This window comes from Sylvia atricapilla, chromosome 1 (assembly GCF_009819655.1).
Source record: "Sylvia atricapilla isolate bSylAtr1 chromosome 1, bSylAtr1.pri, whole genome shotgun sequence".
In the NCBI taxonomy this organism is placed as follows: Eukaryota; Metazoa; Chordata; class Aves; order Passeriformes; family Sylviidae; genus Sylvia; species Sylvia atricapilla.
Window position 1 is genome coordinate 53,315,114 of NC_089140.1, and position 23,595 is coordinate 53,338,708.

A 23,595-nucleotide genomic window follows, 5' to 3' on the forward strand; every position below is an offset into this window, starting at 1 on the left:
CTGCAAAGCATGCAAGCAGACCTTAGGACTGTGTTTTTTATCTGTCACTGTTATGAGCCAGGTGCATCAAAGAGAAGGCAATGCTAGCAATGTAAAGGGAAGAGCAAGAGGAAACTGAAGATCGTACAGGATCCACTGTTCTGAATATCATGTGAAGGACACCTCCACCAGTTTTCCTGTGCTAGTCCAGGGTTTGATCCTGAGAATGATGGGGGAGGGTTTCTCTTTAGTTGAGTGTGGGTTGGAGAGTGGGAGCCCTGTCAGAAGGGAAAAAAAAGGGGTAAGAGAGAAAAGATCCCGTGAAAAGAAGCTCAGAAGAAAGGAGCCCAAGCTCAGTGTGCTGAGATTAGGCAGAGAACCTAGAGACAGGGAATGATCAGAAATGGGGCACAATGGCTGGCATGCATGACTGAAGATTAAGAAAAAGACATATTGAGAGAGAAGATGGGAACAACTGAGCAAGGAGATTCTTCCCACAAGGAATAGGACAAAGAGCTGAGATTTCATGGCTAACAGATACTGGTTAAAGAAAATGGATCTGAGGTGAGAGGTTTGTGGAGTGCAGTGTTGGAATAGCAAATAGGTTTGGGAGGAGGAGATGGTGGTGGGGAAGGTGAAGCATGTTCAAAATTACAAGGGAAAAGATTGAGCAGAAAATATGCATTTTAGTGGAAGAAGCAGCAAATTTGTTCTCACTAAAGCAAATTTCCTCTTTAAAGCCTAGGGTGGGATTCAACATGCAAAATTTCCTTTTATCAGCAGCTGTCTGTAAACCCTTGATACGCTGTCTGTAATCTTCTGCCCCAGAAGTCTTGGGAAATGACAATTTATTGAGGTTACAAGGTATTTTATTTGCTTTCAAAGGGTCAGTGGCCATTTCTTATGGCTGCCATATTAGTTTTCCCATTTTACTTTTTCTTTTGTTGCTTTTTTTATATACTGTGAAGCTACATGCAAATAATTAAATAAAGGAATATTATTTATATCACAAAATCAGGAATGCCAACATAGAATTCTCTGTGCCTGTCCATTGTAGTGCAGTCTTTAACGGTACGATCACATGCATTCATCCCTTCCTTGTGTGGTGACCTGAAGAAACAGACATACAGCTGTAATGTTTCTCCATCTCTCCCCCACTTTTTTCTTGTATGGTAGTTTGTCTCCCCCCTTGGCCAACTTCTGCTTCCTTGACAGTGAGGTGGAGGTCTTGGTGATAAAAATTTTTGTATTTCATTAAAATACATAATAGAGAAGACAAAATATCTCTCTGCTACCACAGAAGGAGATTTTACAGACTGAACTCATATTTAGATAATAAAAATACATGCTAGGAGAGTGACTTTTTATAAATGGCCCCAGAAATGATGAATTCTTCAGTCACAACTCCCACCTTTTTATATACTTTATTCACAAAAGTGCAAATATGTTGGAATTTTTGCAGTGCCATTAATTGCATCGAACCTAGAGCTCTTACTACTTGGAGCAACTCAGCATCAGCAATATAGAAGGTTTTTCTTTTTGTCTCTTGGCATGTCACTTGCATCTGGTTTTCAGAAAGGCAAGCATGTGTGCATGCTAACAAACACAGTTATAGATATTGCTTGAAAACACCAACTGTGTAAAGTAGATGTGATGCTAAATACTCTGAAAATAGGTTCTCAGGCTCTCTAGACTGTGCATGTACAGCTAGGGACACTAAGTTAGTGGTCTCTGTAGGTAGCAGACAAGACCATCTCTTTACCTTGTGAGAACTATTGCAGAAAACGTTTTCGTACTACTAATGAAGTACTTGGATATTGTAATGAGTGCCAGAGAAAGTCTAGGAGGAAATGAATAATCTATCTGCAGAGCTGGGCGTCAGTGAAGCTGGTACATGGAGCAAAGAGGCCATATGTTGAACTCCAAGATGAGAACGATGTAGTGATAAACCACTTATGAAACACACACTGTCTGTGCTGTGGGTGGTGCTGGATTAAGCTGGGGTCTTGCAGAGAAAAATGGCATATTACTTTGTCAGCATCTTGAAGCAGACGGTGGTTACACATGTGATGCTGCACAGGCAACCATAACTCTGTCATGCCTTTCACTTGTGGACTTAATGTTACTTTCAAACTATCCTTTTTTTTGTTGTGTTATTCATGTTCCAGCAGTTCTGTTTGTGCATAGATGTGTAATGCTTCATAAAGAGTGCATGATAATTTAGTTTTACGTTTGTGGCAAAAATGTATACCCCCTCTCAAGTCCTTACAGGTAAAACATTACAATTGAGATGAGGGAGGATAAATTAATGACCTACTGCTACAGAGCAGGTAGCTGCAGTGGTATAAGGGACTTATGTGTTCCTCAGATGAATAGCTGTAGGACAGAGTCCTAAGTGATTAAGCAGTGGTGGTTGATTTTTCTTTATCCCTCTGTTCAGTGATATTGTTGACATTGTGTTCTGTTGCCTAATGATTTTGAAATCTGCTTGCATGCCATTAAAATTTTAATTACTGACTTCTCAGTAATGAGACAACTTGATGGGCCATGGGTATTTTATTTGTTTAAGGTGCAATTTGTTCCCACCTTCCTTTGGGCCTACTCCTCCATTTTTTTCCCAGCTTCCACTGAAGTGAAGAGAGGTCTTGTTGAGAAGCTGAGAAGAAAGCCCTTTTGCCAGTGAACCCAGCTTCTGATATACAAGTCTGGTATTTCTGCAGCCATGCTCCTGGTCTATGAAGATGACAATGATCACTCTTGAGCCACACTTTTATTTGCTGTTCTTCGTCAAGGATGTGCATGTATAGTTTTTCAGTTTGTGATGAAATTTATGGTCAGCCTGACAAAACAGACACTGTAGTCAGTCTCCATCTTCATGCCTGCATATAGTTTCATGAGTGGCTGATAAACCTGCTGGGTAAATGAAATTATTCCTGTGCATTCTGTTCCTCAGTGAGGGGGATTGTAGAAGGCAGATGCTTAGTCCTCAAGAGAATACTTAATAACTTGCAAGCACTGTGGATGTTTGAATCATCCTATACTGCTGAAGCGCACAGAACCTCATGAGATTCTGTTGCAGTCTTGTGCTGATTTTTTGTAAGAGTTGTCCTGAAAACTTGCTCCTAATCACAGTCCTAATCGTCAGCTCTGCTCATAATGCAAAGGTGCTTGGAGGAGAAATGGACATTCCTGGGAATTGCCTCCAGAGCATGGCTTTCTGTCTTGATTCTCTGGTGTCTGATAAGATGCTGGCTCTGATCAAAGTTTTTTTTCTGGTGGGATGCTTATTACACCTTACTCCTTAATACTTTCTGTATGATGTAGAGAAATTACTCTGGAACCTTGATGGTAGAAGGTTGGCAATAACAGCATCTCTTTCACCTGGCTGCTGCCTTTTTCTTGGTAGAAATCTAGGATAGGAACTCCTGCCTCAGACAAAAGTGGTTTAATCCAATCAATGAGTTTCAAAGATAGGTAGAATAGATACTAAAGTCCTTTCTGCCTTCCCTTGATATTATTCTGAGTACAGTTACGTACTACATTATGATGCATCACAGCATGCATCCTGGCATCCTGGGTTTTGTCCTTTTAACATAAAACATTAATAGGGTACAAAAAATGGTGGGAATCCGAACTTGAGCTTTTTCTTTCCTGTCTTTTTTCCATTTATCCTGAAGTTTATACTTGTAACTGGAGATGCATATGCTGTAGTTCAAGCCACGATGTGTTGCCCCAGCCAAAGTTTTATGGTATATTATGGGTTAACATATTCTGAGAATCTTGTGTAGACTTAAGTATGAACTAAACTGGTTAGTTAAAGCATAAGGGAAAGTTAAAATTCAAAGTGTTGTCGAGCTACCTGCCTGCATTTTTTGCACTTCCTTTTCTGTAGGACACCTGCTTAGTTGAGTGTGTTCACTGGCCTTTTGTAGGGTCCTGCCTGTAAGTTCTGGCACAGACTCATTTGAATGCAAGTTATGAAGGTGGCATTGGAATGATCTTCAACAAGGGGTAGTATGTGTGACTGCTGATGAACACTCAGATTTTTGTGGGAAAAAGCGAAGGTTAGGAGATCATAAACATCTTTTTTTACTTAACTTCTTTGATGAGAGAATGTGAAGCTCTGTTGGGATGTGCAGATCATAAGAGTGATATCTGTGATAATAGATGGAAAGGGCGGGAGGGTGGGGGAATACAGGTGAGATAATACACAAATATTAATCTGTTATTGACATCTATTGATGTAATTTCTTTATGCACTTGTATATTCTTTTTTTTCCAGCTGAATTTTGATATACAGTAAGTTTTTTGTAAACCAAAGGGCAGGCAACTTATGTGGGCCATGATTTGTTCCAGTGCACAGAAATTGCTCTGGATGGACATGTTAAAAATTTTTAAATGTATTGAAGGAAAAGAAAGAGATAGAAAACTTTATGTGTTGAGAAATATGGACAGATAAATGGTGAAAATGCCAAGAAGTGAATTTGGATTCCTGCTGCTTTCTTGATTGGCAGGTGGCTGTGAAAACATACAGAGATAGTGTGCTTTGAATAGTCAGTGAGCAAATGCAGGCCACGGCACAGAGCTCAGTTCAGCTGTTTCTGAAATTACATAGACACCCCTGATTTGTGCCAGTTAGATTGCTGGTTCAAGGCTTCGGTTAATATCAAAAGTAGTGCATATACTTTGATGTTAACACTCTTTAATGTCCAAGTTTACATCTTTGTTTCCGTGATTTTTGAAGATAAGATCCGAAAGAGAGGGAAGTACAGAGTTCAGTGCAGCTGACAGTGGTAACCTTAGTGCTCTGGAAAAGATTTTTTTTCTAGTCTTTAGAAAGGAGTTGCAACAAGCAAGCCCAATATGTATTCTGCTGTGAGAAGGCTGTGGACTGTCAGTCTTTTTGGCATGAAAAAATGGTGATTTCTAATGGGAATTTCTTCTTTAAAGCAACTGGTTTTGATGTTACAGCTCTGGTGCATCTGAAATGGCTAATTGAATTTTATAGGACAAATGTGTTAAATCTCATATCCTCTGCAAGGAAGATGTGTTAATACAACGAATGATTGTGGCAAAGTTGACAGCATAGTCATGAATAACTGTAGAAGTACCTGGAGGTATCTAGACTACAAGTTGTCGTCTAGTTTTCATGTTTACAAGACTTATGGTAAAACTGGTCTGAACCATGAAATTAGCATAGAAGTATTACTCTTAATTCGATTAATTTGACTGTATGATGTAGGAGGTGTCTGTATTGTAGTTCCAAAGTTTATAAAGGAAAAAAAAATGAATTTTTGTTGGTGCCAGCAAGATGGAACTTCTGTCCAGCACTGGGGAAGAAAGGAAATGGCTACTATTTGGAGAAAAAGCTTCTTTGACTATTTAGCAACCTGGTAAGATGCTGGTAAATCAGGTGCATTTATTCAATAATTCAGGATGTTTATTAAATGCCATGATTCAGCACTTAAGGTAGTTGTTATGAAGAAGGGGAAGCAGAGTGTTTTGGATGAGATTTCTCTGCTGCTGGAAGAATAGCAAAGGTATGGATGGGGTAGGCCTCCTGATTTCAGGGCAATAACACCTTAAAGGGAGATCTGTTAGTTTTCTTGTGTGTTTTTTTCCTTGCCTTCAGAGGGACATGGTAAATGGCTATTAGTCAACATTTATGTATTTGTGGACAAGTTGTGCAAGTTGTGGACAAGCATTTGATGTAATAAAAATGGGAGGCACGGTCTGTTTTTTCATAATTGGAACATTGAATATGCAGGGTGATTTGTAGGGCAGCTTTGGGCTAATTCTTCAACACATTTTACCTTCAGATCTAAGAGGATGTTTCTGTATATAAATCAAATGGACCTTGAGTCCTTCAATCACACTCTACTTATTTGCTGTATAAAAACCTTTTTCCTCTTATGAAATCAGTTTTCAGTATGTTATGCATTTGGTGAGTGAAGACAGTGTTCCACTGGTTACAGCTTTGCATTCCTCTGCTGCACACAAAAGTAACAGAACTGTTATACTGCTGGGTATTGCACAGTGATTTTTTAATCTTTTGCTTTCTGTATAGCCAAGTGAACTTGGCAGGTGATTCCCTTTCCCTTCCCCAGCCTTCCTTCCATACAAATCCTGCTTATTTTATGTTTTTGAGGGATGAAACTTTGTTTATTTTTCTTTGAAATAGATGTTGCCTGAGAATACAGGTAGCCAAGAGTACAAATGAAAAAAATAATAAGGAAACATTGAAATTGCCTTCTGCCAGATTGTGCATAGATGAACCCAGAAAACTGATTAACAATTTAAGAATGCCCTTTTTGAGCTCACATGGCTACTGTAGTAAGAGGAGAGTGCCATTTTAAGTTGTTGTGCCATTTTCTTTGTGAACATAGGAGTCTTCTTCTAATTTGGCTGTCTTTATGATCTCAGGTGCCCATTGCATTTTGATAAATGGAAATACACAGTATTGCTCAAGGCAGTTATAAGCATTTAAGTACATGTATACAGTTGATCAGTAAAAGCTTGAAGCCAATATTCCACTGTCTTTTAAAGTCTGTTATCCAGCATTAAGATTAGAAAAACAAATGCATAAATAATAAAAAAGTGAAGTCTCAAAACCAGTTTTGCTCATCCCTGAAACTCAACAGAAAACATTAACCATCAACTTGTTTTCATCCATAAAGTGGTCTGGTTGGCATTCAGTTCCTCCCCCTGCGGGGTTGTGTTGAGAAGCTGTAAAAAGCTGGTAAGTCTTTCTTGCTTCTTCTCAAATGTAGCAGGCAGGGCTGGCAGACCCTACCAGAGGCTGGAAAGTGTGGCCAGAAGTGTGCAGTGGAAGTGATGAAGGGAGGAGAGAGGCACTGACAAGCAAGCTGGTGAGTGGTAGTCAGTGGTCTTAATTCTCCAACTCCACACATCCAAAGATCCAAAGCTTTTGAGAGGAGGATTCCATTCCCTAGGTGAGGGGAGGGGAAATCATGGTATGAAGAATTTGCTTTGTCCTTTCCTTCCAGGCTCTCCAGTCTCATGTACCCATCCTGGGACCCAGGATGCAGCTTGCTGTGGCTGTTAGGAGTATTTTTAATGACTGGAATGTGAAGTCAGGAACTATGAGAGTATGGCAGCATGCACCTCTGCCAGACTTGTACATCCTTTTTAGTGGAGAAAACTGAAAAGAAAATGAGCAGTGGGAAGAAAAACCAGATTGGTCTTTGGGAAGGTCGAGATCTTCTTGAGGCTTAAGGAGAGGTTTTTTTCTTTTGTAAGCAGTGTCTCCAGGCAGGGAAGAAAGCTCCTGAGCTTTAACTTTAGAGATGAACAGATGGTGCCAGAATATATTCCTGGTAGAGAAGCAGTGTTGATAAAAGGAGTATTTTGCAATATCTGTGGACTAGTAGCTCTGCTGTCCTAAACTAGTGCACTAATGTCCAGATCATTCAGAGCATCACATCGCTTGGGGTGCACAGCTTGAGAGTTTTTCTTTGTTTGAAAACATCCTTTGCTGTAGACCTTATGACTGTTTCACGGCATTCTTTTGAATTAGACTACTGAGGAGGACTGTGAGAAGTCTCATTTCTACATTCAGGTATCCAGGCTGCCTGTGTGGACACTTACTTGCAGACATATGCATCATGCATCAACAGTTGGTTGGATTTTAGGGAATGTAAGGTGAAGATGAATTTGTGGGTGCCTGTGACCACATTTTTGTACGTAGAAGTACATACACATCTGCACAGAGAAATGTGTATGGCATTCAAATTCTACCCTTAGAAATCTTGGGTGAAATCATTGTCGGGAGATTGCAGCCACTATAAATCAGGGCAGAGTAACCCATAACATATTTTTAAACTGTTATTTTTCAGAGACCAGAAGTATACAGGGATATAATGGAAACAAAAGTCTTACTGCAACTGTGCAAAAGGATGCAGCAATAAGTAAATTTCGCAACTGAATAGGTGATATCTGCCATCTAAACTGAAGGGTTGCCTGGGTTGTTGCAAACCACTTAGTAATTTGCTAATGATTCCATTTAGCAGTTTGAACTCACCCGAGGAGAAAGGGAAGGAATACAATTCTGTTTGTATGCAACACTATAAATAACTGTTTTTTTAATTCTCTGGAGACTAACGTGTGTGTATTGTAGATGCTGCAAACGGAAATAGTGCACCAAAGGGTTTATAACTTGTCTTGCACTCTTTTGTGGCTTTTAAGCATGGCTAATCAAATTTATATCAGGCTTCAAATGGCTTTAAGGCCTGGTCTTGCTGCTGGCTTGGTAGAAAGTGACAGCACAGAATATGTCCCCCAGTGTTTGAGTGAAATGAGGCAGTTACCCACAGATAGGCATAAACGTGCTATTAGATCGTTGAGAAATTTATCCCCCCCAAAACCCTCCTGGGAATTTATTGTAGCGCCTTTGATGTAACTAATTAGCCTGCTCAAAGTAAGCAATGACTAACAGTCTAATAACTGGCTAATGGAAGGAACTTCTAATGTTTTTAAATCAGGATTCTTTTGAGAGTTTTACAATAGGCTGAGGAGCTTTTTCCTTCTGAGAAATAGTTGCCAAAGGTCAGATCCTGATGTCTGTTGTTGTCTTTTAGTTATATTTGACTCTCTTGGTTCTTTGAACAGTCTCGATGTTGGAGAAGGGCAATGATCCTGGAGATATTCTGAAAGTGCATAGCTTGAGTTTTAGCCCTGAAAAGCAGACCTTGAGCAAATGTTCTAGTTTGCAGAGGCTGTTGCACAGTAATTTGCGGTCTTTGCTGAATTTTGCAAGGTAGAACACTTTTATGAAAGGGGAAATGAAAAAGTAAGTTTGTTCTTGAAAGATTTTTTTTTCTCATTTGAGTTTCCCAGTCCTCAAGTAGCAAAATCCAAACATAAAATATACTATACCAAGAAAGGGAAATACTTTTGACTGCCTTGTAGTTCTGCAGATTTAAAAGGAGAAATGACAGGCTACATGTTAATTTTGCCAATTAATTCTGGCTCCAAATGTCTTCTGCATTACGGCTTGCTTTTTTTCTACAAAGCAGTGGTACTAATAAGACCCCCTTTCTCATCAAGCTAATGATGCAGCATTTCCACATGCTAACCAACATCTTCACTGCATTTTCCAGACAGACTATTTGTTTTGCCCAATGGCTGGAGGATTTCTGATGCTGGACATGAATCCCCATTGCTCTATTTGCACAAGTAGTTTCACTGAATCCCCAGAATTTCAGTATAAGTAAAGCAAGCAAAATTTGGGCCTTGTAAGCCCCATGAAGGTAAATTTAAAACCTTGCCATCTGCTTGGTACCTAGGTGTGGAGTTTAGGGTTTCTCCTGCTGCAGTCAATGTCATCACTAACACCTAAATTGGAGTTCTGGGGGCTGCAGTGGTGTTATCACCGCAGTAATCCACTGTCTGCCATGAGAGAAACATGTAGCCCTGAACAGTTTAAATCAAAACAGCTGAAAACCACTTTCGCCCTTCCCAAGTTCAGGGCTACATGGTTTTGTTATTTTAAAGCCCGTGTAGAAACTAGCTGGGAGAGGGTTTGTTCAGAAGTGAGGTTCCCACTTCTCTGGAGATTGACCTTGCAAGGTCAATCTTGCAGGTTGGGACTGTGGCTGGGCATTGCATGGGTTCAAGCTCCATGACTTGGCTTGGTAGTTCAGCTGGGCAGTTCGAGGCAAACTTGGCTGGAAGGATACTATGGGAGTCTGGCTCACAGCAAGCAACTTGGGCAGCTTGTTCCGAAGTCATTGAAGAGAGTGGGGTTGCTCAAGTGTCAGGTCAGTAACTTCAGGCATATGCCCAAATGTTACTCCCTTTTTTTTTTTTCATGTCCTGCATGATCAGCGAGATGCAGGGTCATGTGTAAGGCAGCCCAGCCCTGCCTCCTGCCCTCTTTGTCTGCCATCTGAGGCTGAGTCCTGAGACTGACAAGGAAGTTTGCACAGCACTCTGTGTGTAGGTAGCTGTGTTTGCAGCTACCTCTTGTGTTTCCTAAGTAGGATTTTTTCAGTTTATATGAGATATTTAGCATTTCCCTATAGATCTGATGCAGGGATTTGTAGATGCAGACTCTCAGTTAAATACAGTAGGTGTTTGCTTGTATGAAATTTTAAAGATGGTTTTATTTTACATAATTTTCTGTATGTCTGTTTAGCTACATTTGGCCAGTTGGTTTTAGTTGGGAGTGGTTGGGAAGGTAACAGGCACTGTAAAGTCATCTGGATTGAGATAAATTGAGATAGAGACATTGCAACTACCAAGGCTCTCTCTGATTTAGGGGTCTAGAAAAGTTTACCTGAGTTTTTAAAGCTGCTTTGTGCCATTCTTGGGTTCCTCATCAGTCTTGGGGAAGAGTTACTCACACATTTGGAAAAGGCTGTGCGCGATGTTCTCTTGATAACAGTGGGTTGCTGGTTTAGTGTTGGAGTGTTGTGAACTGTGTACAGGCTCAGTTTTGTCTTGTCCAGATCAGTGGGAGCTCTGCCACTGACCCAGAGGAGTGCATGATCAGGCTCTGTTTCCAAAATTATAAGCACTGCGTCAGTGTGCTGTGTTCTGCCCTCCTCTGTACTGACAAAAAAGGAACTGAATAAAGATGTGCAGTAGATGCAGCAAGAATGAATGTATGTGTCATTTGAGGAAAATAAGGGAGTGTGTGTGGAGTATTAGGTAGGTGTTGTAGGGATTGGTTCCCCTCTCTCCTTCGTTGATAAATCCTTTTTCTTCCTGTGAAAGCTAAAGTTGACAACAAAAGAATATGTGTTTTTCAAAACAAACAAACAAAACCACGAAGGGCTGTGTATTCGTATTCCAAAGATCACAAATCAGTTATTGGAAAATACTATGCATAGGGTAAAGAAAAGATAACTAAGCTAAAAATACATTGCTGGTGGAAATAGAAAACTATACATTTTCAGTGGTAAGCTCAGATAATGTATGTTATTTACAAGCACAAAAGTCTTGTATAAGGTATGCTTAAGCATTGCAGATAAAGTGAGTACAGAATTGTTACCAGATTTTGTAGCCTCTCGTGTGATTGGAGTCTATTTTTAACACCAATTATGAGCATCGCGCTTCATATCTGTGTTAGTGTTTCCAGAGTGCTTCTTGTGCAGTTGCTCCAAATGCAGGAAAATAACAAACTTGGGACCAAGAGTGTCCAATTTAAACTACTGTACTCACCCTGAACAAAATTTCGCTTACAACATACACTGTTTTTAAAGGCAGGCACAGTCCTACAGATCTGTTTCCTCCGACATTGCTCTTAAGGTGGTCAGAGAGTAGTGAAAAGTGTGTGTATGCAAGAAGGTGCAGTGCAGGTACAGGTGTCCTAATGAACCTGGCAATTTGTCTATTGCATCGTTTCAAGGAAGAAAAAAATATCAGGTGTCGAAAACTTAGACATTCTTAAATGGGAAGGAAATTGCTTTTTTACTTAAGTATCTGTTCTGTAAAGAATCTAGGTAGTCAATCTTTCTTACATTCCACCTTCCCCCTTCCTTCTAGCTCGCGGCATCTAAAATGCCACTTTTCTGGGAAAGACTGATATTCTGACTTCAGTTTTGTAATTTAATGATGGAGAGTTTCCTTAGTAAACCAAATTTAGGGTACTAGAATGCTTATCTTATATCCAGACCTTGAACATAAAAGGCATTTTATACCAGCAATTGTTCATTTAATGAGCAATTGCAGAGTGCAGGACGGTTAAGGGATTGAGCTATATGCACCATTATTGCAAGAAGTATTCTGAAATACCAGAAATAGGACGTAAGCTCTGATCAGGGGGACTGTGAGCACAATTACCTTCTTTTCAAATCCTTCTGTGACACTGCGGGAGGAAAAAGGACTTTGAAACTTGAAAGGAAAGAGCTTGCTTTCAACCTCAAAAGCTAGGAGGAAAGGGCTCTGAAATTTGCTCAGTATTCCCAATTCACCATTAGCCTGTTTCTTCCTTTAGCCTCAAGGCATTCTCCGCTTTTTGAAAAGATGTTAAGAAATTCAGTCACAATAGAGAGCCTAGTTTTGAACATGTTTCACTCGGTCCATTGAGGTCTGGTCTTCAGCCTTTGTGTGGGGTGAATTGAGCTGAGCAGCAATCTGGTTGGGGAGAGGTGAATGAGCAGTCTCTGTGCAGTCACAAATTCTGGCAAAGAAAAGATTACCCTTTCCTTTATTTTACAATATGCATTCCTGTACAATCCTGCTAGTGGCAATATGCAGAGCCGAGCTTGTGCTTAGGTCAGTATGGAGCACTTGGTTTATAGCAACTCTTGTTAAGTTTGTCTTGTAATTGAAGCTGCTGTTGACCTTGCTTGGAGACCATTTGTAAAACCGTTTATTTAGCATAAACTGAAATAATAAACCCTCCTTCTCTTAGGCTGATTGTGATAGGGTGACATTAGTTTGATTTAATGATTAGCCGCCTGACCCCTCAGCTAGAGAGAGCTGCTTGAATAGGGAGAGTTCACTAGGAAGCACACAGGAAGAATACTAATGAGCTTGTTAAATTTAGCATGGCACCAAGCACTTTTAATTCTTCTAATGGGAGAAGCACTGCCTCTGAGAGAGAGGGAGGGAGATGGGGGGAGGGTTAGGGGAGAGAAAGGAGAGAGAGGAAAAGAGGGAGGAATGCCCATGTCCTGGTAGCCAGAGAATTTTGGTCAAGAGAAGAGAAGAGCCTAGACGGAACATCAGCCAGGGTCTCTTGGACTGAGTTGTAAGTACCTTGTTTTTTCTCTGACTCAGCTGAAGTGCTGTCAGATCTCTCAGGAGATAGTAATGCTCTCTGGAAGTTGCAGGCAGAAATATGGTGATGAAACTTAATATATAAAGAGATTTAACTGGGCTGGTGTTGTCTTGTTTAGGCATGGGTGTCTCTGAAGCCTGTTGGGATTGACTCTTAGTGTGCTCTATCAATAGTTTTCAACTTTGTTTTCAATTGCTGGCTTTAGGTCTTTTAAAGTAAAATAGCTTCTGCTGTGTCTTGGGCTATGGTAAAATAAGGAAAAAAAGTTCAACAGGTTAAGAAAGTTTAAAGGATTTTTGCATAGGTTTTGGCTTGTGCTGATTTTTTTAAAACTTTCTGTGTAAATTGGCTGTGCAATTAAAAGTGTGTTTATTCAGGCATGTGGGCCAGTGTGATTTTTTTGAGAAAGCTTTTTGATTGAGTGATAGGTGCTCCATTAAGTGAGGTGCTCAGCACTTCTAATCAAATTGGCTTCTGATGAAATAGCAGGGCTAAATCAAGTATTTCTCAGTGGATGTGACAATCCTGGATTAATGTGATCATTCAAAACTGGGCTCTTCTAACATGTGTCTCTGGCTGTTGGCTTGTTAAGTCAGAGAAAGAGTGTATGTGAAGAAAGAGAAGCTTATGCAGATTGCTCTTGGGCATGAATGCTTTTTTCTTTTCTTATTTAACCCTTTACTCTTACACTGGCAAAAGGTGGGAGGAATTACACTGGAGTTGGTGGGTTGCCACCAACTTCATCTTTCGCTTTGGCATTTGTCTCTTTGCAATATTTTAATAGATCAGATGTTTCTTTTTTGACCCTAAAGCTGGCTACTTCTAAAACGTGAGCAGACCAGTAGCAACAGTTCTTGCTTCTTTGGCTGTAAAACCCCTGTGGCAGATGCTGCTGGAGAAGTGGGCTGTTTGCTTACATTTTTGTTTTAGAATCCCACTTGTTGCCATGGTGGACAGTGTGTTTCTGTCAATAATTTGACCTGGCACGCCTTGCCAGCACTTACTCTTGAAACTTTATTGAACACTTCAGTTGAACCAGAACAAGATTAGACAGCTTTCCCCTTTTGGTAGGCTGGAGTGGCTCGCCTGCCGTGAGAGTCGGCGGCTTTACTGCAAGAAGAGTTTCCCACTTGGCGCCGGGGGAGCTCCTGCAATTTGCTTGGCTCTTAGTGTCCTGGAGTGTGGGTGCTGTCAAATTTCTTATCTGCCCCCTACCACAAGCAACCCAGTGGTGTGAACTCATTGCTTAGTGAGCTGTTTGGTCGATTAATAGGCCTTATTATTATTGCAAAAATGCCATGTTTAGTTAAATGCATCTGGCGCAATTTTTGTGTGGCAGAAAACATGCAGACACTTTTGACATGTAATGGCACATGGCAATAACTTCGTAATGGGGAGAGGGATCGTTGATGCAGAAGGAAAAAGAGTTTTGTTTTCTTTTTTTTTCTCAAGTAGCCAAAAAAGGGAAAAGCTTATTAAAACAAGCAGTATTTTTCCTTTAGTTTCTAAGTTACTGAAAGTAGGGTTTGAATTTCATTCAGCAATTCAAAAAATCAGCCTTTTCCTTGACAGTCACTAGTACCTTGATTCATGAGATGTGCATGTTTTGAGAAGAAAAGTATGAAAGTGGAGCCTGCAGTCAGATGTCAGCTTCTTATTGTATCCCAGCATGGCAGTTTTAACAAATATTATCTTTATATGGAAGAGTAAAAGAACTGAAAACCTATCTGATGATCTGAGTGATTATGCCGCCCCACAAATCACTCTAGCTTTCTTCTTTCTGAACTGTTGTAGCACTGGTTAGCCTGCTCTATTTAAGAGTCTGTCAGAATTTCGAATGGACTGTGATACTCTATTTTTATAGGAGTTTGCATCTCATCAGTGAAAGTTCACTTTAGGTTGACATTTAACATAAAATACTCCTGCTAAAGAGAAACCTGATGGAAAATACATCTTTGGGGTGATTTATATATTTTTTTAAAGTTACACGAGGAGGTTTCTAAAAACCTCGTATAAGTTTTAAAGTTTTAGTCCCTGATTTTCAGTTCTCTAACTAAAACCAGCTTCAGTGTAAAAAAGTTGAAACCTTAAACCCTGCTAATCCAGAGCAAGAACCAGTGCCTGTGCATATTAATAAAAAGAAGAAAAGGGCAAAGGGTTTAAACTCTATAATATTGTTGTCTATTACCATTAACTCTTTCTCCTCAAACCAAACCCCGGAGAAGCTCTGTATGTAGAATTGCTGGCTGTAAAAAGAATTCTAGCCCTGGAAGATGCTGATAAGTCAGCAAACCCTGGTTGCTGCAATACTTGGAGATAGAAAAATAGTTAAATGTTCAATAGGCTATGCTGCTGAGTTTTTGTGTTGTTGCTACTTGGGGAGAGAGGGGACAGGGAAAAAACTGGTTAGCATTTCATTCAAAGCAGTGGTGTAGCTTAGTTTACACATATAATGGCCAACTATCTGTACGTACAAAGCCTGTTTCTGATCTAATCCATATAAAGGCACATAGGTTGAGTTGCACTGGTGTCAGCCTTGCTGAAAGTAGTCACCTGGTGAATTGCTGGCTGCTGCTTTTGCTCTGGGAACCAGTACACCAGGGAAAGGGACAAGCGAAAATTTAGCCCTGACCTCAAATCTCTGACAACTGAAGTGCAGTCTTAGTGCTGGTGTCAGTCATTCTTACTTGCATGTGGGTTGCATGTAAGAGCATTTTAGTTTTATTTCCCAAGGGTGTTTCCATTTCCTTTTCTAGTTACCGTTTTGTGCCCAGCATTTAATAATTTGAGATTCCTTGTGTACTCCTGGAACTGCAGAGCAAGTTTGAAATGAAGAGTCTTTACAGTACTCCTTCAAGATGTGTAGGTGTATGCTTGCATGTGCAGCATGGTTGATGGAACAAGGCTGTACCTGGAGCATTGGTTTTGGCCAAGGGTTACAGCCAGCAAGCAATCATGCTTGTTTAGAGAAACATCTCTATTTTAAACCAATAATGCAACTGAAGGAGAGTGTTTACATTACAGACTTATGTACCTAGCAGAGTCTCTCTGCTGCATGGCACGTGTGAAATGTACTTAGGAACATTTTCGTCTTGATTTTCAGGAACAGAACCATTTTGTCTGGTTTTTGAAGGGTGTATATAGTCCCTAGGGGTTAAAATTCATGTGGGAGCACGGGTTGTTGTAGCATCTAATCCTGGAGCTGTCTGCAAGGAAGGCTGGTAGAGCCATCCATGGTCAGGAGGCTCTTTTCCCCTTACCCAGTGGTACCACAGGCCTAGAGGCTTACTTCAAACTAGGGCTTGGGTTGGACCCACTTAGTTACTATTTTTCCCCTCGCTTTTTCTTCTCCCTTTTCATTAAGAGTTTGTGGCTTTGTGTGGATATGGGAAAAAGAGGTAGGAGGAGTGTGCAGGCACCAGTTTGGTGACACTGTCTGAGTAGGTGGCCTTGTTTGTGCCTGCCTAATGCTGCTGGTCCTGTGTCTTAAGCAGCTGTACCCATTTTATTGTTGCCCACCTTGGTTCTGATCTCTGCCAGCCTCCCTGCAAGGTTTCAGCCCCTCACACAAGCAAACTCCAGGGACCTGAAGCTGGGCTGCAGAGCTGTGGTGGGTGGCTGGGCGAGATTTAGACCCAGCTGGTGGGGTTCATCATCTCTCTGTGTGACAAATTATTTCTTGACTCCCCATCAGGGAGCTCCCAGCCTCCTTGTCCCAGAGGCAGGGAAACAGCAAGCCTCTGTCTGTTCCTGCACAATTGATAGCCCTGCTGGTAGGAGCATCAGTGCATGGGTGACGATGATCTACTGCTCTGCTGCTGCCAGCTCCGAACGGGCAAGCATCCCCAGGCCATCCCTCACAGCCACACAGGCACCTCCTGTCACAAACTTACACCAGGAGGAGGAGGAGGGCAGCAGGGGGAGAACTTTTCTTTATTGTATTTGCTATAAATGGGCTAAAAGTGTGCGTGTCTCTTTTTTCTTCCCTTCTCTCTTTCTTCTGCCTCATTTTTTTACAGAGGATGAAAGTCCTGGGCAGACCTATCACAGAGAGAGAAGGAACGCGATCACAATGCAGCCGCAGGGTGGGCAAGGCCTCGGCAAGATCAGTGAAGAGCCTTCCACGTCGAGTGAGGAAAGGGCCTCATTAATCAAGAAGGAGATCCATGGATCTATATCGCACCTTCCCGAACCTTCCGTACCTTACCGAGGGACGCTCTTTACCATGGACCCCCGAAATGGTTACATGGACCCTCATTACCGTGAGTATAGATTGCTGGCTCCTTTGGGGATGCAAAGTTGGAAAGCTGTCAAATTCAATGTGATTTTGCCACTTTGCATCATCCCCAGGGAGAGCTGCTTTATCTAGAGGAAGTAATGTTTGTGGTAAATGCAATCTCTTTTTTTCCTGAAGTTAAAAGCCAGGGTTCAGTTGCACTTCAGCTAGAAATTATTGCAGGCCTCTGCAAAGCAACTTCCACAGGACATCTCATCTGTTGCTAATCCGCCTCAGCCATCTAGGGTTGTGTTTTGCTCCACCTCCTTAATACATGAAGAAAAAGGGGCCTCATTATAGAAAGCAGAAAAGGAAAATGAAACAGGCCTTAAAAATCCCTCTTTTAAACCAATGTTGAACTATGTTATTGAGGGGAAGAAGGACTGTGCCCTGTACACTGAGAATTTGGGGAGTTTGGAAGGCTTATTTTTGTGCGTTGGGACTCTGTTTTGTTTTGGAGGGTTTTTTTAGACATTCCTGAGTATGTTTGATAGTGCAGGCTTGATGGAATGGGTTTGTAATTTTCTTTCCTAGCTATAGTTCCCTGAAGTTGTGAGGGGGAGGAAAAGAGGTAAATGGTTTCAACTTCTAAATTCCTGCTCAGGCGTTAATAAAAAAGTAAGAAATTAACTGACACTTGAACACAGATGTGTAGGGGATTTCTCCACAGGCAAAGTATGAAGGAGTTAAGCAATTTTTTTTCATCTGTTTCTAGTTTACAAAAAAAGAGGAAAAAGATCATTTAGTTGTGTAGTAATGAAGTACATCTTGAGGTGTCAAGGCTTGTGCCTTTTGATTATGGATTTATCACCCAGTCAGGATACAGATTTGCCATTTAACCTTTCAGTCTCCAATTCCAGATGATAGGCTTAATACCCACAAAGAGAGAACAGTCTGCAGTGGTTTTTATTTTTTTTTTCTTAACGTCATTCAGAAATTTTAGTGTTTTAAGGCAAAAGGTCATTAGCCAGACGATTGATTAGTGAGGACAGCTGATTAGTGCATGTTTTTTGGCTAAAGAAAGTGCCAGGGATAAAAGCTAATTTTATCCCTTCATTAGTTGGGCTAGCAGCAAAGGGGAATGTTCACTCATCAGGGTGCAGATCAAAGTATGTCTTGCACAACCTTAAGTCTCACCAACCTCCTTGAAAAAAAAAAAAAAAAAGAAAAAGAGCCTGATTGTTAATATGGATAGAGGAATTACGAGAAAACGAGCACTTGTTGTCTGTATAGTTTAGATTGGTATTTAGGGAAAAAAGTTTGCCTTCAAGGTTTTGAGCTCTTTTTCTGCACAGTCAGGTGTTTTTTGTACACTCTCCTCTCCTGCTTTCGTACAGACCTGCTCAAAACCTCTGAGAGAGTTACTCATCTCTCTGTTGAGGAGCATGTGCTGCAGCACACCAGCGGCAGACTCCTGGCAAAGAGGCATGAATGTGCAGTGCAAATGACCACTCGAGAGCAGCACTGCATACAAGTATTACCTCGGGGGCTGGAGGCACTGTTCCTAGCGTCTGGTGCTAGGAATTTGTTTTAAAACAAATGCCCAAATCTAGCTTGAAGGAAAACCAACAAAGCAAACTAGTATTATTAGAGAAGTGAAATAGCTTCTCTGTTTGTAGGCAGTGCAGCTGGGGAGAGATGAAATGTGTGACAAAAACAGCCCTCAAACAACAAACCTTACGCTGAATTTAGTGGGGAAGATTGCCATTTTGACCATCTGACCAGCTGCCAGCTCACCCCTTAAATCTTGTTCAAAGTGTTACTGAAATTACTAAAGGTTCAGACAGAAGAAAAATATTTGGTCAGTCAGGATGTGTCTGAGTGGTTTGCAGTGAGTTTACTTTGGTTTATTTTCTCAAATTTGCCTTTTGACAAGAGTTACCAAGATTTAATGAAGCTACTGTGTCTGTATTGTGACCATTAATGCCAGCTAGTTAGGCTGTGTGGACTACTAGAAAAACATTGATGTCAGGAGTTGAGAGAACACCAGAAGTTACCCACCATACGACAGTAGAGAAACAGGAGATGAGTTAATTTTAAATGAGCAACAAGATTTTAAAGCAGAAATCTAAGTCAGAAAGCATCAGATGGACAGACCTGCTTCCCTCTCCTGTAATGAGCAGTACATATGTATTCACTGATTTATAAAGTCCCTCCAGCTATTAATGTCATAGAAAGAGCCATCATGCTTTTATTTACCTTTAATAACTGTGATACAGAGAGACAACTAAAAAGACAAATGTCTAGTTAGATTTATTGGAAAGCAGACAGTCTTACTGAAATTTTCATAGTAGTTGTATCATTTATATATGTAAGATGTGCTTTCATCAGAGTGGCAGCTGTATTCAGAGTGACACTTTTAGTGGTCCATATGAAGAAGGCTGAATAATGTAAACTGTAGCAACAGGTAAAGAACCAGAGAGGCTATTGTTTTCCTTTCTTAATTTCTTGCCAGTTTTGCTGGGCATATGAATAGAAAATGTTTTAATTCAACATAGTCAGATGCGTAAACACTCACAGTAATTTCTTAGTTTCCTTGTGGTTGGAAAATGCAGACTTTTTAAGATGCCTAATTTGTGCTTCTTTTTATACCCACTTTGTATTTAAAAGTGTGGGCAGGCTTCCTGTAACACAGGGAAAGGGAAAATAATTTTTTTGAAGAAAGACATCTGTATGTTTTTATGATAAAAAAGAAAAAGAGTGGAACGTATGTCCCTTCCATGACTTTCAGTTATTAGAAACAACTTGAGTGTTTTGCATTTTTACATGTAAATATGTATGTGTCTGTTTGTGCATTGCACAAATTTTTTTTTTTGTTTTAATTCTTTTTATAATTAAAATGACTGAGGTTATAAATGTTGGTAATAATAGTTACCATAAATGTGGAATAAATCTCTCGTTGAGGGGGAGTTTGCTCTCCTGCAGAGTGTGGGTGAGGATAATGGTTGTGTTTCAAGTGAACCAGCTTTTCAAACAGCTGGAATGAAACATGCTATGGAGCTGGCAGCCCTTCTGCACTGCCAGAGCGCCCCTCAACCATTTAGCAACTGAGAATGTGAGTGTAGTCCCATGCTCAGCTCACAGCCTTCTATCCTCCAACAGATAAAATGGAAAACACAGGCCTAAACCAGAAATTCTTCTTTTCTTTCTTTTTTGTTATGGATTTCTTAACTGCTATTTAAACACAGCTCACAAAAGAAGAGGGGGATGCTTTTTTTGTTCATTTAACTTCTCAAAAACTTTTTAAACTTTTTTTCTTTAAAAAGGCTTTAGGACAGATGACAGAAGTGCTGGAGTTAGCTCCTTTTCTTTGTTGAAGAGAGCAGAGTTACTGACCTTAATGACAGTGTTTCTTAAAAGGATTTAAAATCCTGAGTTGCTCAGACACTGATTCCAGTAGTCCTTGGAGCCCCTTGTTAATGTAAAATCTGTCTGTAGAGTTGGGGCTGAGGCAGGGAAGATGGGGATAGCAACTTGCCTTTGTCATTCTCTTCCACAGTTTTAATTTTCATGTAGATTTATGGCAATGCTAAGACTGCCTGTCTCACAAGTCATTCCTCATGGAAAAAATGAATCATTCCGGATGTAAACATTTCGATTTAAAAGATACTGTTGACATTCTTCCCTGGGTTACACAGCTCATCTGAAAGAATTGTTAGTACCTAATTAGCAAAATCCAAAGAATTATCTTAAGTAAAAAGCAGTGACAGATCACTTGGCTCTGATCCAAAAATTTATATACCACAAGAATGTATGGCCCTTGCAGGATTCTCTTTGTGGCAAATCACTTCATCTCAAAGAGATTGCGCTAGTTGAAAGCAGGAACTTACTCCTTCCAGGTTTTTTTCCTTTCCTTTTTTTCCCCCTCTTGCCAAGGATTTATTTTGCTGGTTTTAAGGCTTCTGTATCTATCTGGTGAAGTGGGAACTACTTATTGTACATTTCATAGGATTAGCCCTCCAAATATTGATTGCCCTCAGTTCCCAATGACTGTTCTTGAACTTAGCTTTGTAAGCCCGAGTTAGACTGCCCATGTTAGTGTTACCTCAAAATCAATTTGCAGCATGAATGGAGGACCCCAGCAAGGAAAAGACAATACTGGTTCATTAGGTGCACTTGTTCATTTACAATAAGTTTTAATTTCTGTCGACGGGAACTCCTCTTCCTTCATATTCCCATAGGAAAAGAAAAGGGAATGTGGAAAAAAAAGGGGGCATTGGATTCTAAAAATGCAAACTGTTAACTGGAAACACTTGTGTTAAAATGCAGTAACTGGAGAGCAATGACTTCTCATGGCAGCGAATGAACCACAGTCACCAGCTATGTGTGGCACATTTGACACAGAAAGCAGTCCAGGTCACCAGCAGCAGATGGGCTCATGGAAAGGGCCTATGGAGGGGTAGGTGGTGGTCTTCCTTGTCATCTCCCTGGCATAATTTGGGACTCAAGGAGAGACAACCTAAATAGCCCCAAGGCAGGCACTTTTCTTATCACTCCTCTAATTTCCCAGTGTCTTTGGGTGGTGACAAGAGACCAGGACAGCTTTTTGTAGAGTTTTTACCTGGCCTAGTTCAACAGTGGTAGGACAATGTCAGTGGAGAATCCTTGTTTAGGGCCAGAGTCTTTAAATACATTTAGGCGCTTTTCAATTTTAAGCTGAGTTTGACCTCTGAGAATCTGAATCCTACTTCAACTCTGCAGCGTTTTGCTGGGGAGAGGCTTAAGCACTTTAATAAGAAAACTCTCTACTGACAGTGATTTGTAGGGTGGTTTCCAAATGTTGTCTAGTAGGAGTAGCTGAAAAAAGTAAAATTTAAAGCTTTTAATAGAACTCAAAAAGAAAAAGTCCTCTGTTAGAAAAGTGAATGTCAGACTACTCATGTCAGCTGAACAACTGAAGTGTGGGTCTTTAAAAAAAATTAGCATGTTTGCAAAAACATTTTTAGGATTAAAAGTCTGAAATATAATAATCTCTTTCAATGGCATCCAACAAAAAACATTACTGTTTTCAAATTCAAACTTACTATCAGAGGCAACTTCAGTGTGAAATTTAGGAAGGTGCTGCAGACCTTGTAAGCTTAGCAGCTTATAAATTGAAATAGCTTCTCCAAGATGCCTTCCAAACCTCCAGCACTTCTGCCTATTTCTCTGGAGGCCTGTGAAATCAGCAGTGTCTCTTTGAGAGCCCTTGAGTTGCTGCCTCTGCAGTGATGGTCTCATTTGGAAGTAACAATGGCACCTATAGATCTACAGTATATAAGTATGTTCTTCCTTCTTATGCAGTTTTTCTCTCCTCAGCATGAGACAGACTCTAGAACTGCCAATATCTGGAAGGCTTTGTAGTGTAATGTGATTGAGTGATTAAAAGGTGATCTTGCACGTTTGGGTGATTTTTTTTTTGTTTTGGTGTTTGTTTGGGTTTTTGTTGTTGTTGTGGAAGTTTTTTGTTTGTTTTGGTGGTTTCTGTGGGTTTTTTTCTCTTTCGGTTTGGGTTTGTTTGTTGGTTTGGTTTTGGTTTTGTTTGATTTGATTTGGTAGAATAGAATGTTTGACATTCCCTGTTTCTAAATAAGAAACTATAGACGTTATTTCTAGCCCTATAATTCAATATTATTTCCTGCCCTATAATTCTTTTGGGCTTCAAAATTCTAAAAATGTTTTGAGAAGCACATTAAATTTTTTCTGTTAATCTTTCCCTGTTTTGATGTTCCAGTGCATCTGAGGAAGCTGGGGTGAGGTTTTATGTGTGGTGGGTTGTTTTTTGGTTTTTGTGGGTTTTTCTTTTGTGTTTTTTGTTGGCTTTTTGTTTGGTTTTTTGGGGTTTTTTTTAAGAACAGGGAAGAAGACAGGACAAATGCAAAAACACTACTCTAATGGATTTGATTTGTTTCTCCCAGCTAAAGCTTTTTGAGTACAGCTGCTTTACAGTGTGTATATGTTGTATACTGCCTTTGTGGAAAGAGACAGAATTCCTTGCTCAGAACCACAGAATCATGGTTAAGAACTGTGAAGAAGAAATAATGTAATCTGTCTCTTGAACATCAAGACAGATCAGCTGTCCCTAAATCAGGAGACGGTGAAAAACTTTTTCAAAGTACATGGACATTTATCACAATGCGTTTAAAATAGAAGGTCAGTAGTGGATTTGGGTTGATCTTGTATGCCTGCAGTGTAACTGCTGTGGAATCAGCAACTGGAAGGTGGGAAAAAATGGGAGATGGTTCTCTTGCATTGGTGTTCTCTCTGGTCAGTGTTACTGGAGGGAATTCAGTTGTCTAAGTAGGGATTTGAACTTGAGTGCCATTTTTATGCCCATGAGTGTGGACCTGATATTTTCTGAGCTTGAGAATTGCTGAGCTCTTCCCAAGGGAAACTTTTCAACAGTTTTCTTTTTCCCAAAACAACCTTGTGTAGACAATATTCCTTTCCCGTAATAACAGGTGTTGTTTGCTATTTCTGTTACTTAGCCAATGGGAGAGGTGTCAGTCCTGTGGACCAATAACGTGTCTTCTTAGCACAGCATGTTATAAAAGGGCTGAATGAACTGTAAATAAAGCCTTCTGATTTCTACTGCGTTCTGATTGGAATCAAT

At 40.3% G+C, this 23,595-nt stretch overlaps 1 protein-coding gene across 2 annotated transcripts in view; it reads left to right on the plus strand.

Annotated features, from left to right (window-relative positions):
* Positions 1-23,595, plus strand: part of GLI3 (GLI family zinc finger 3) — a 189,262-nt gene that overhangs the window by 33,348 nt on the left and 132,319 nt on the right. For both annotated transcript variants that reach the window (XM_066322818.1, XM_066322825.1), the window contains exon 2: positions 16,747-16,989. In XM_066322818.1, coding sequence (XP_066178915.1) covers positions 16,747-16,989 — 243 coding nt within the window. The remainder of the gene's footprint in view (positions 1-16,746; positions 16,990-23,595) is intronic.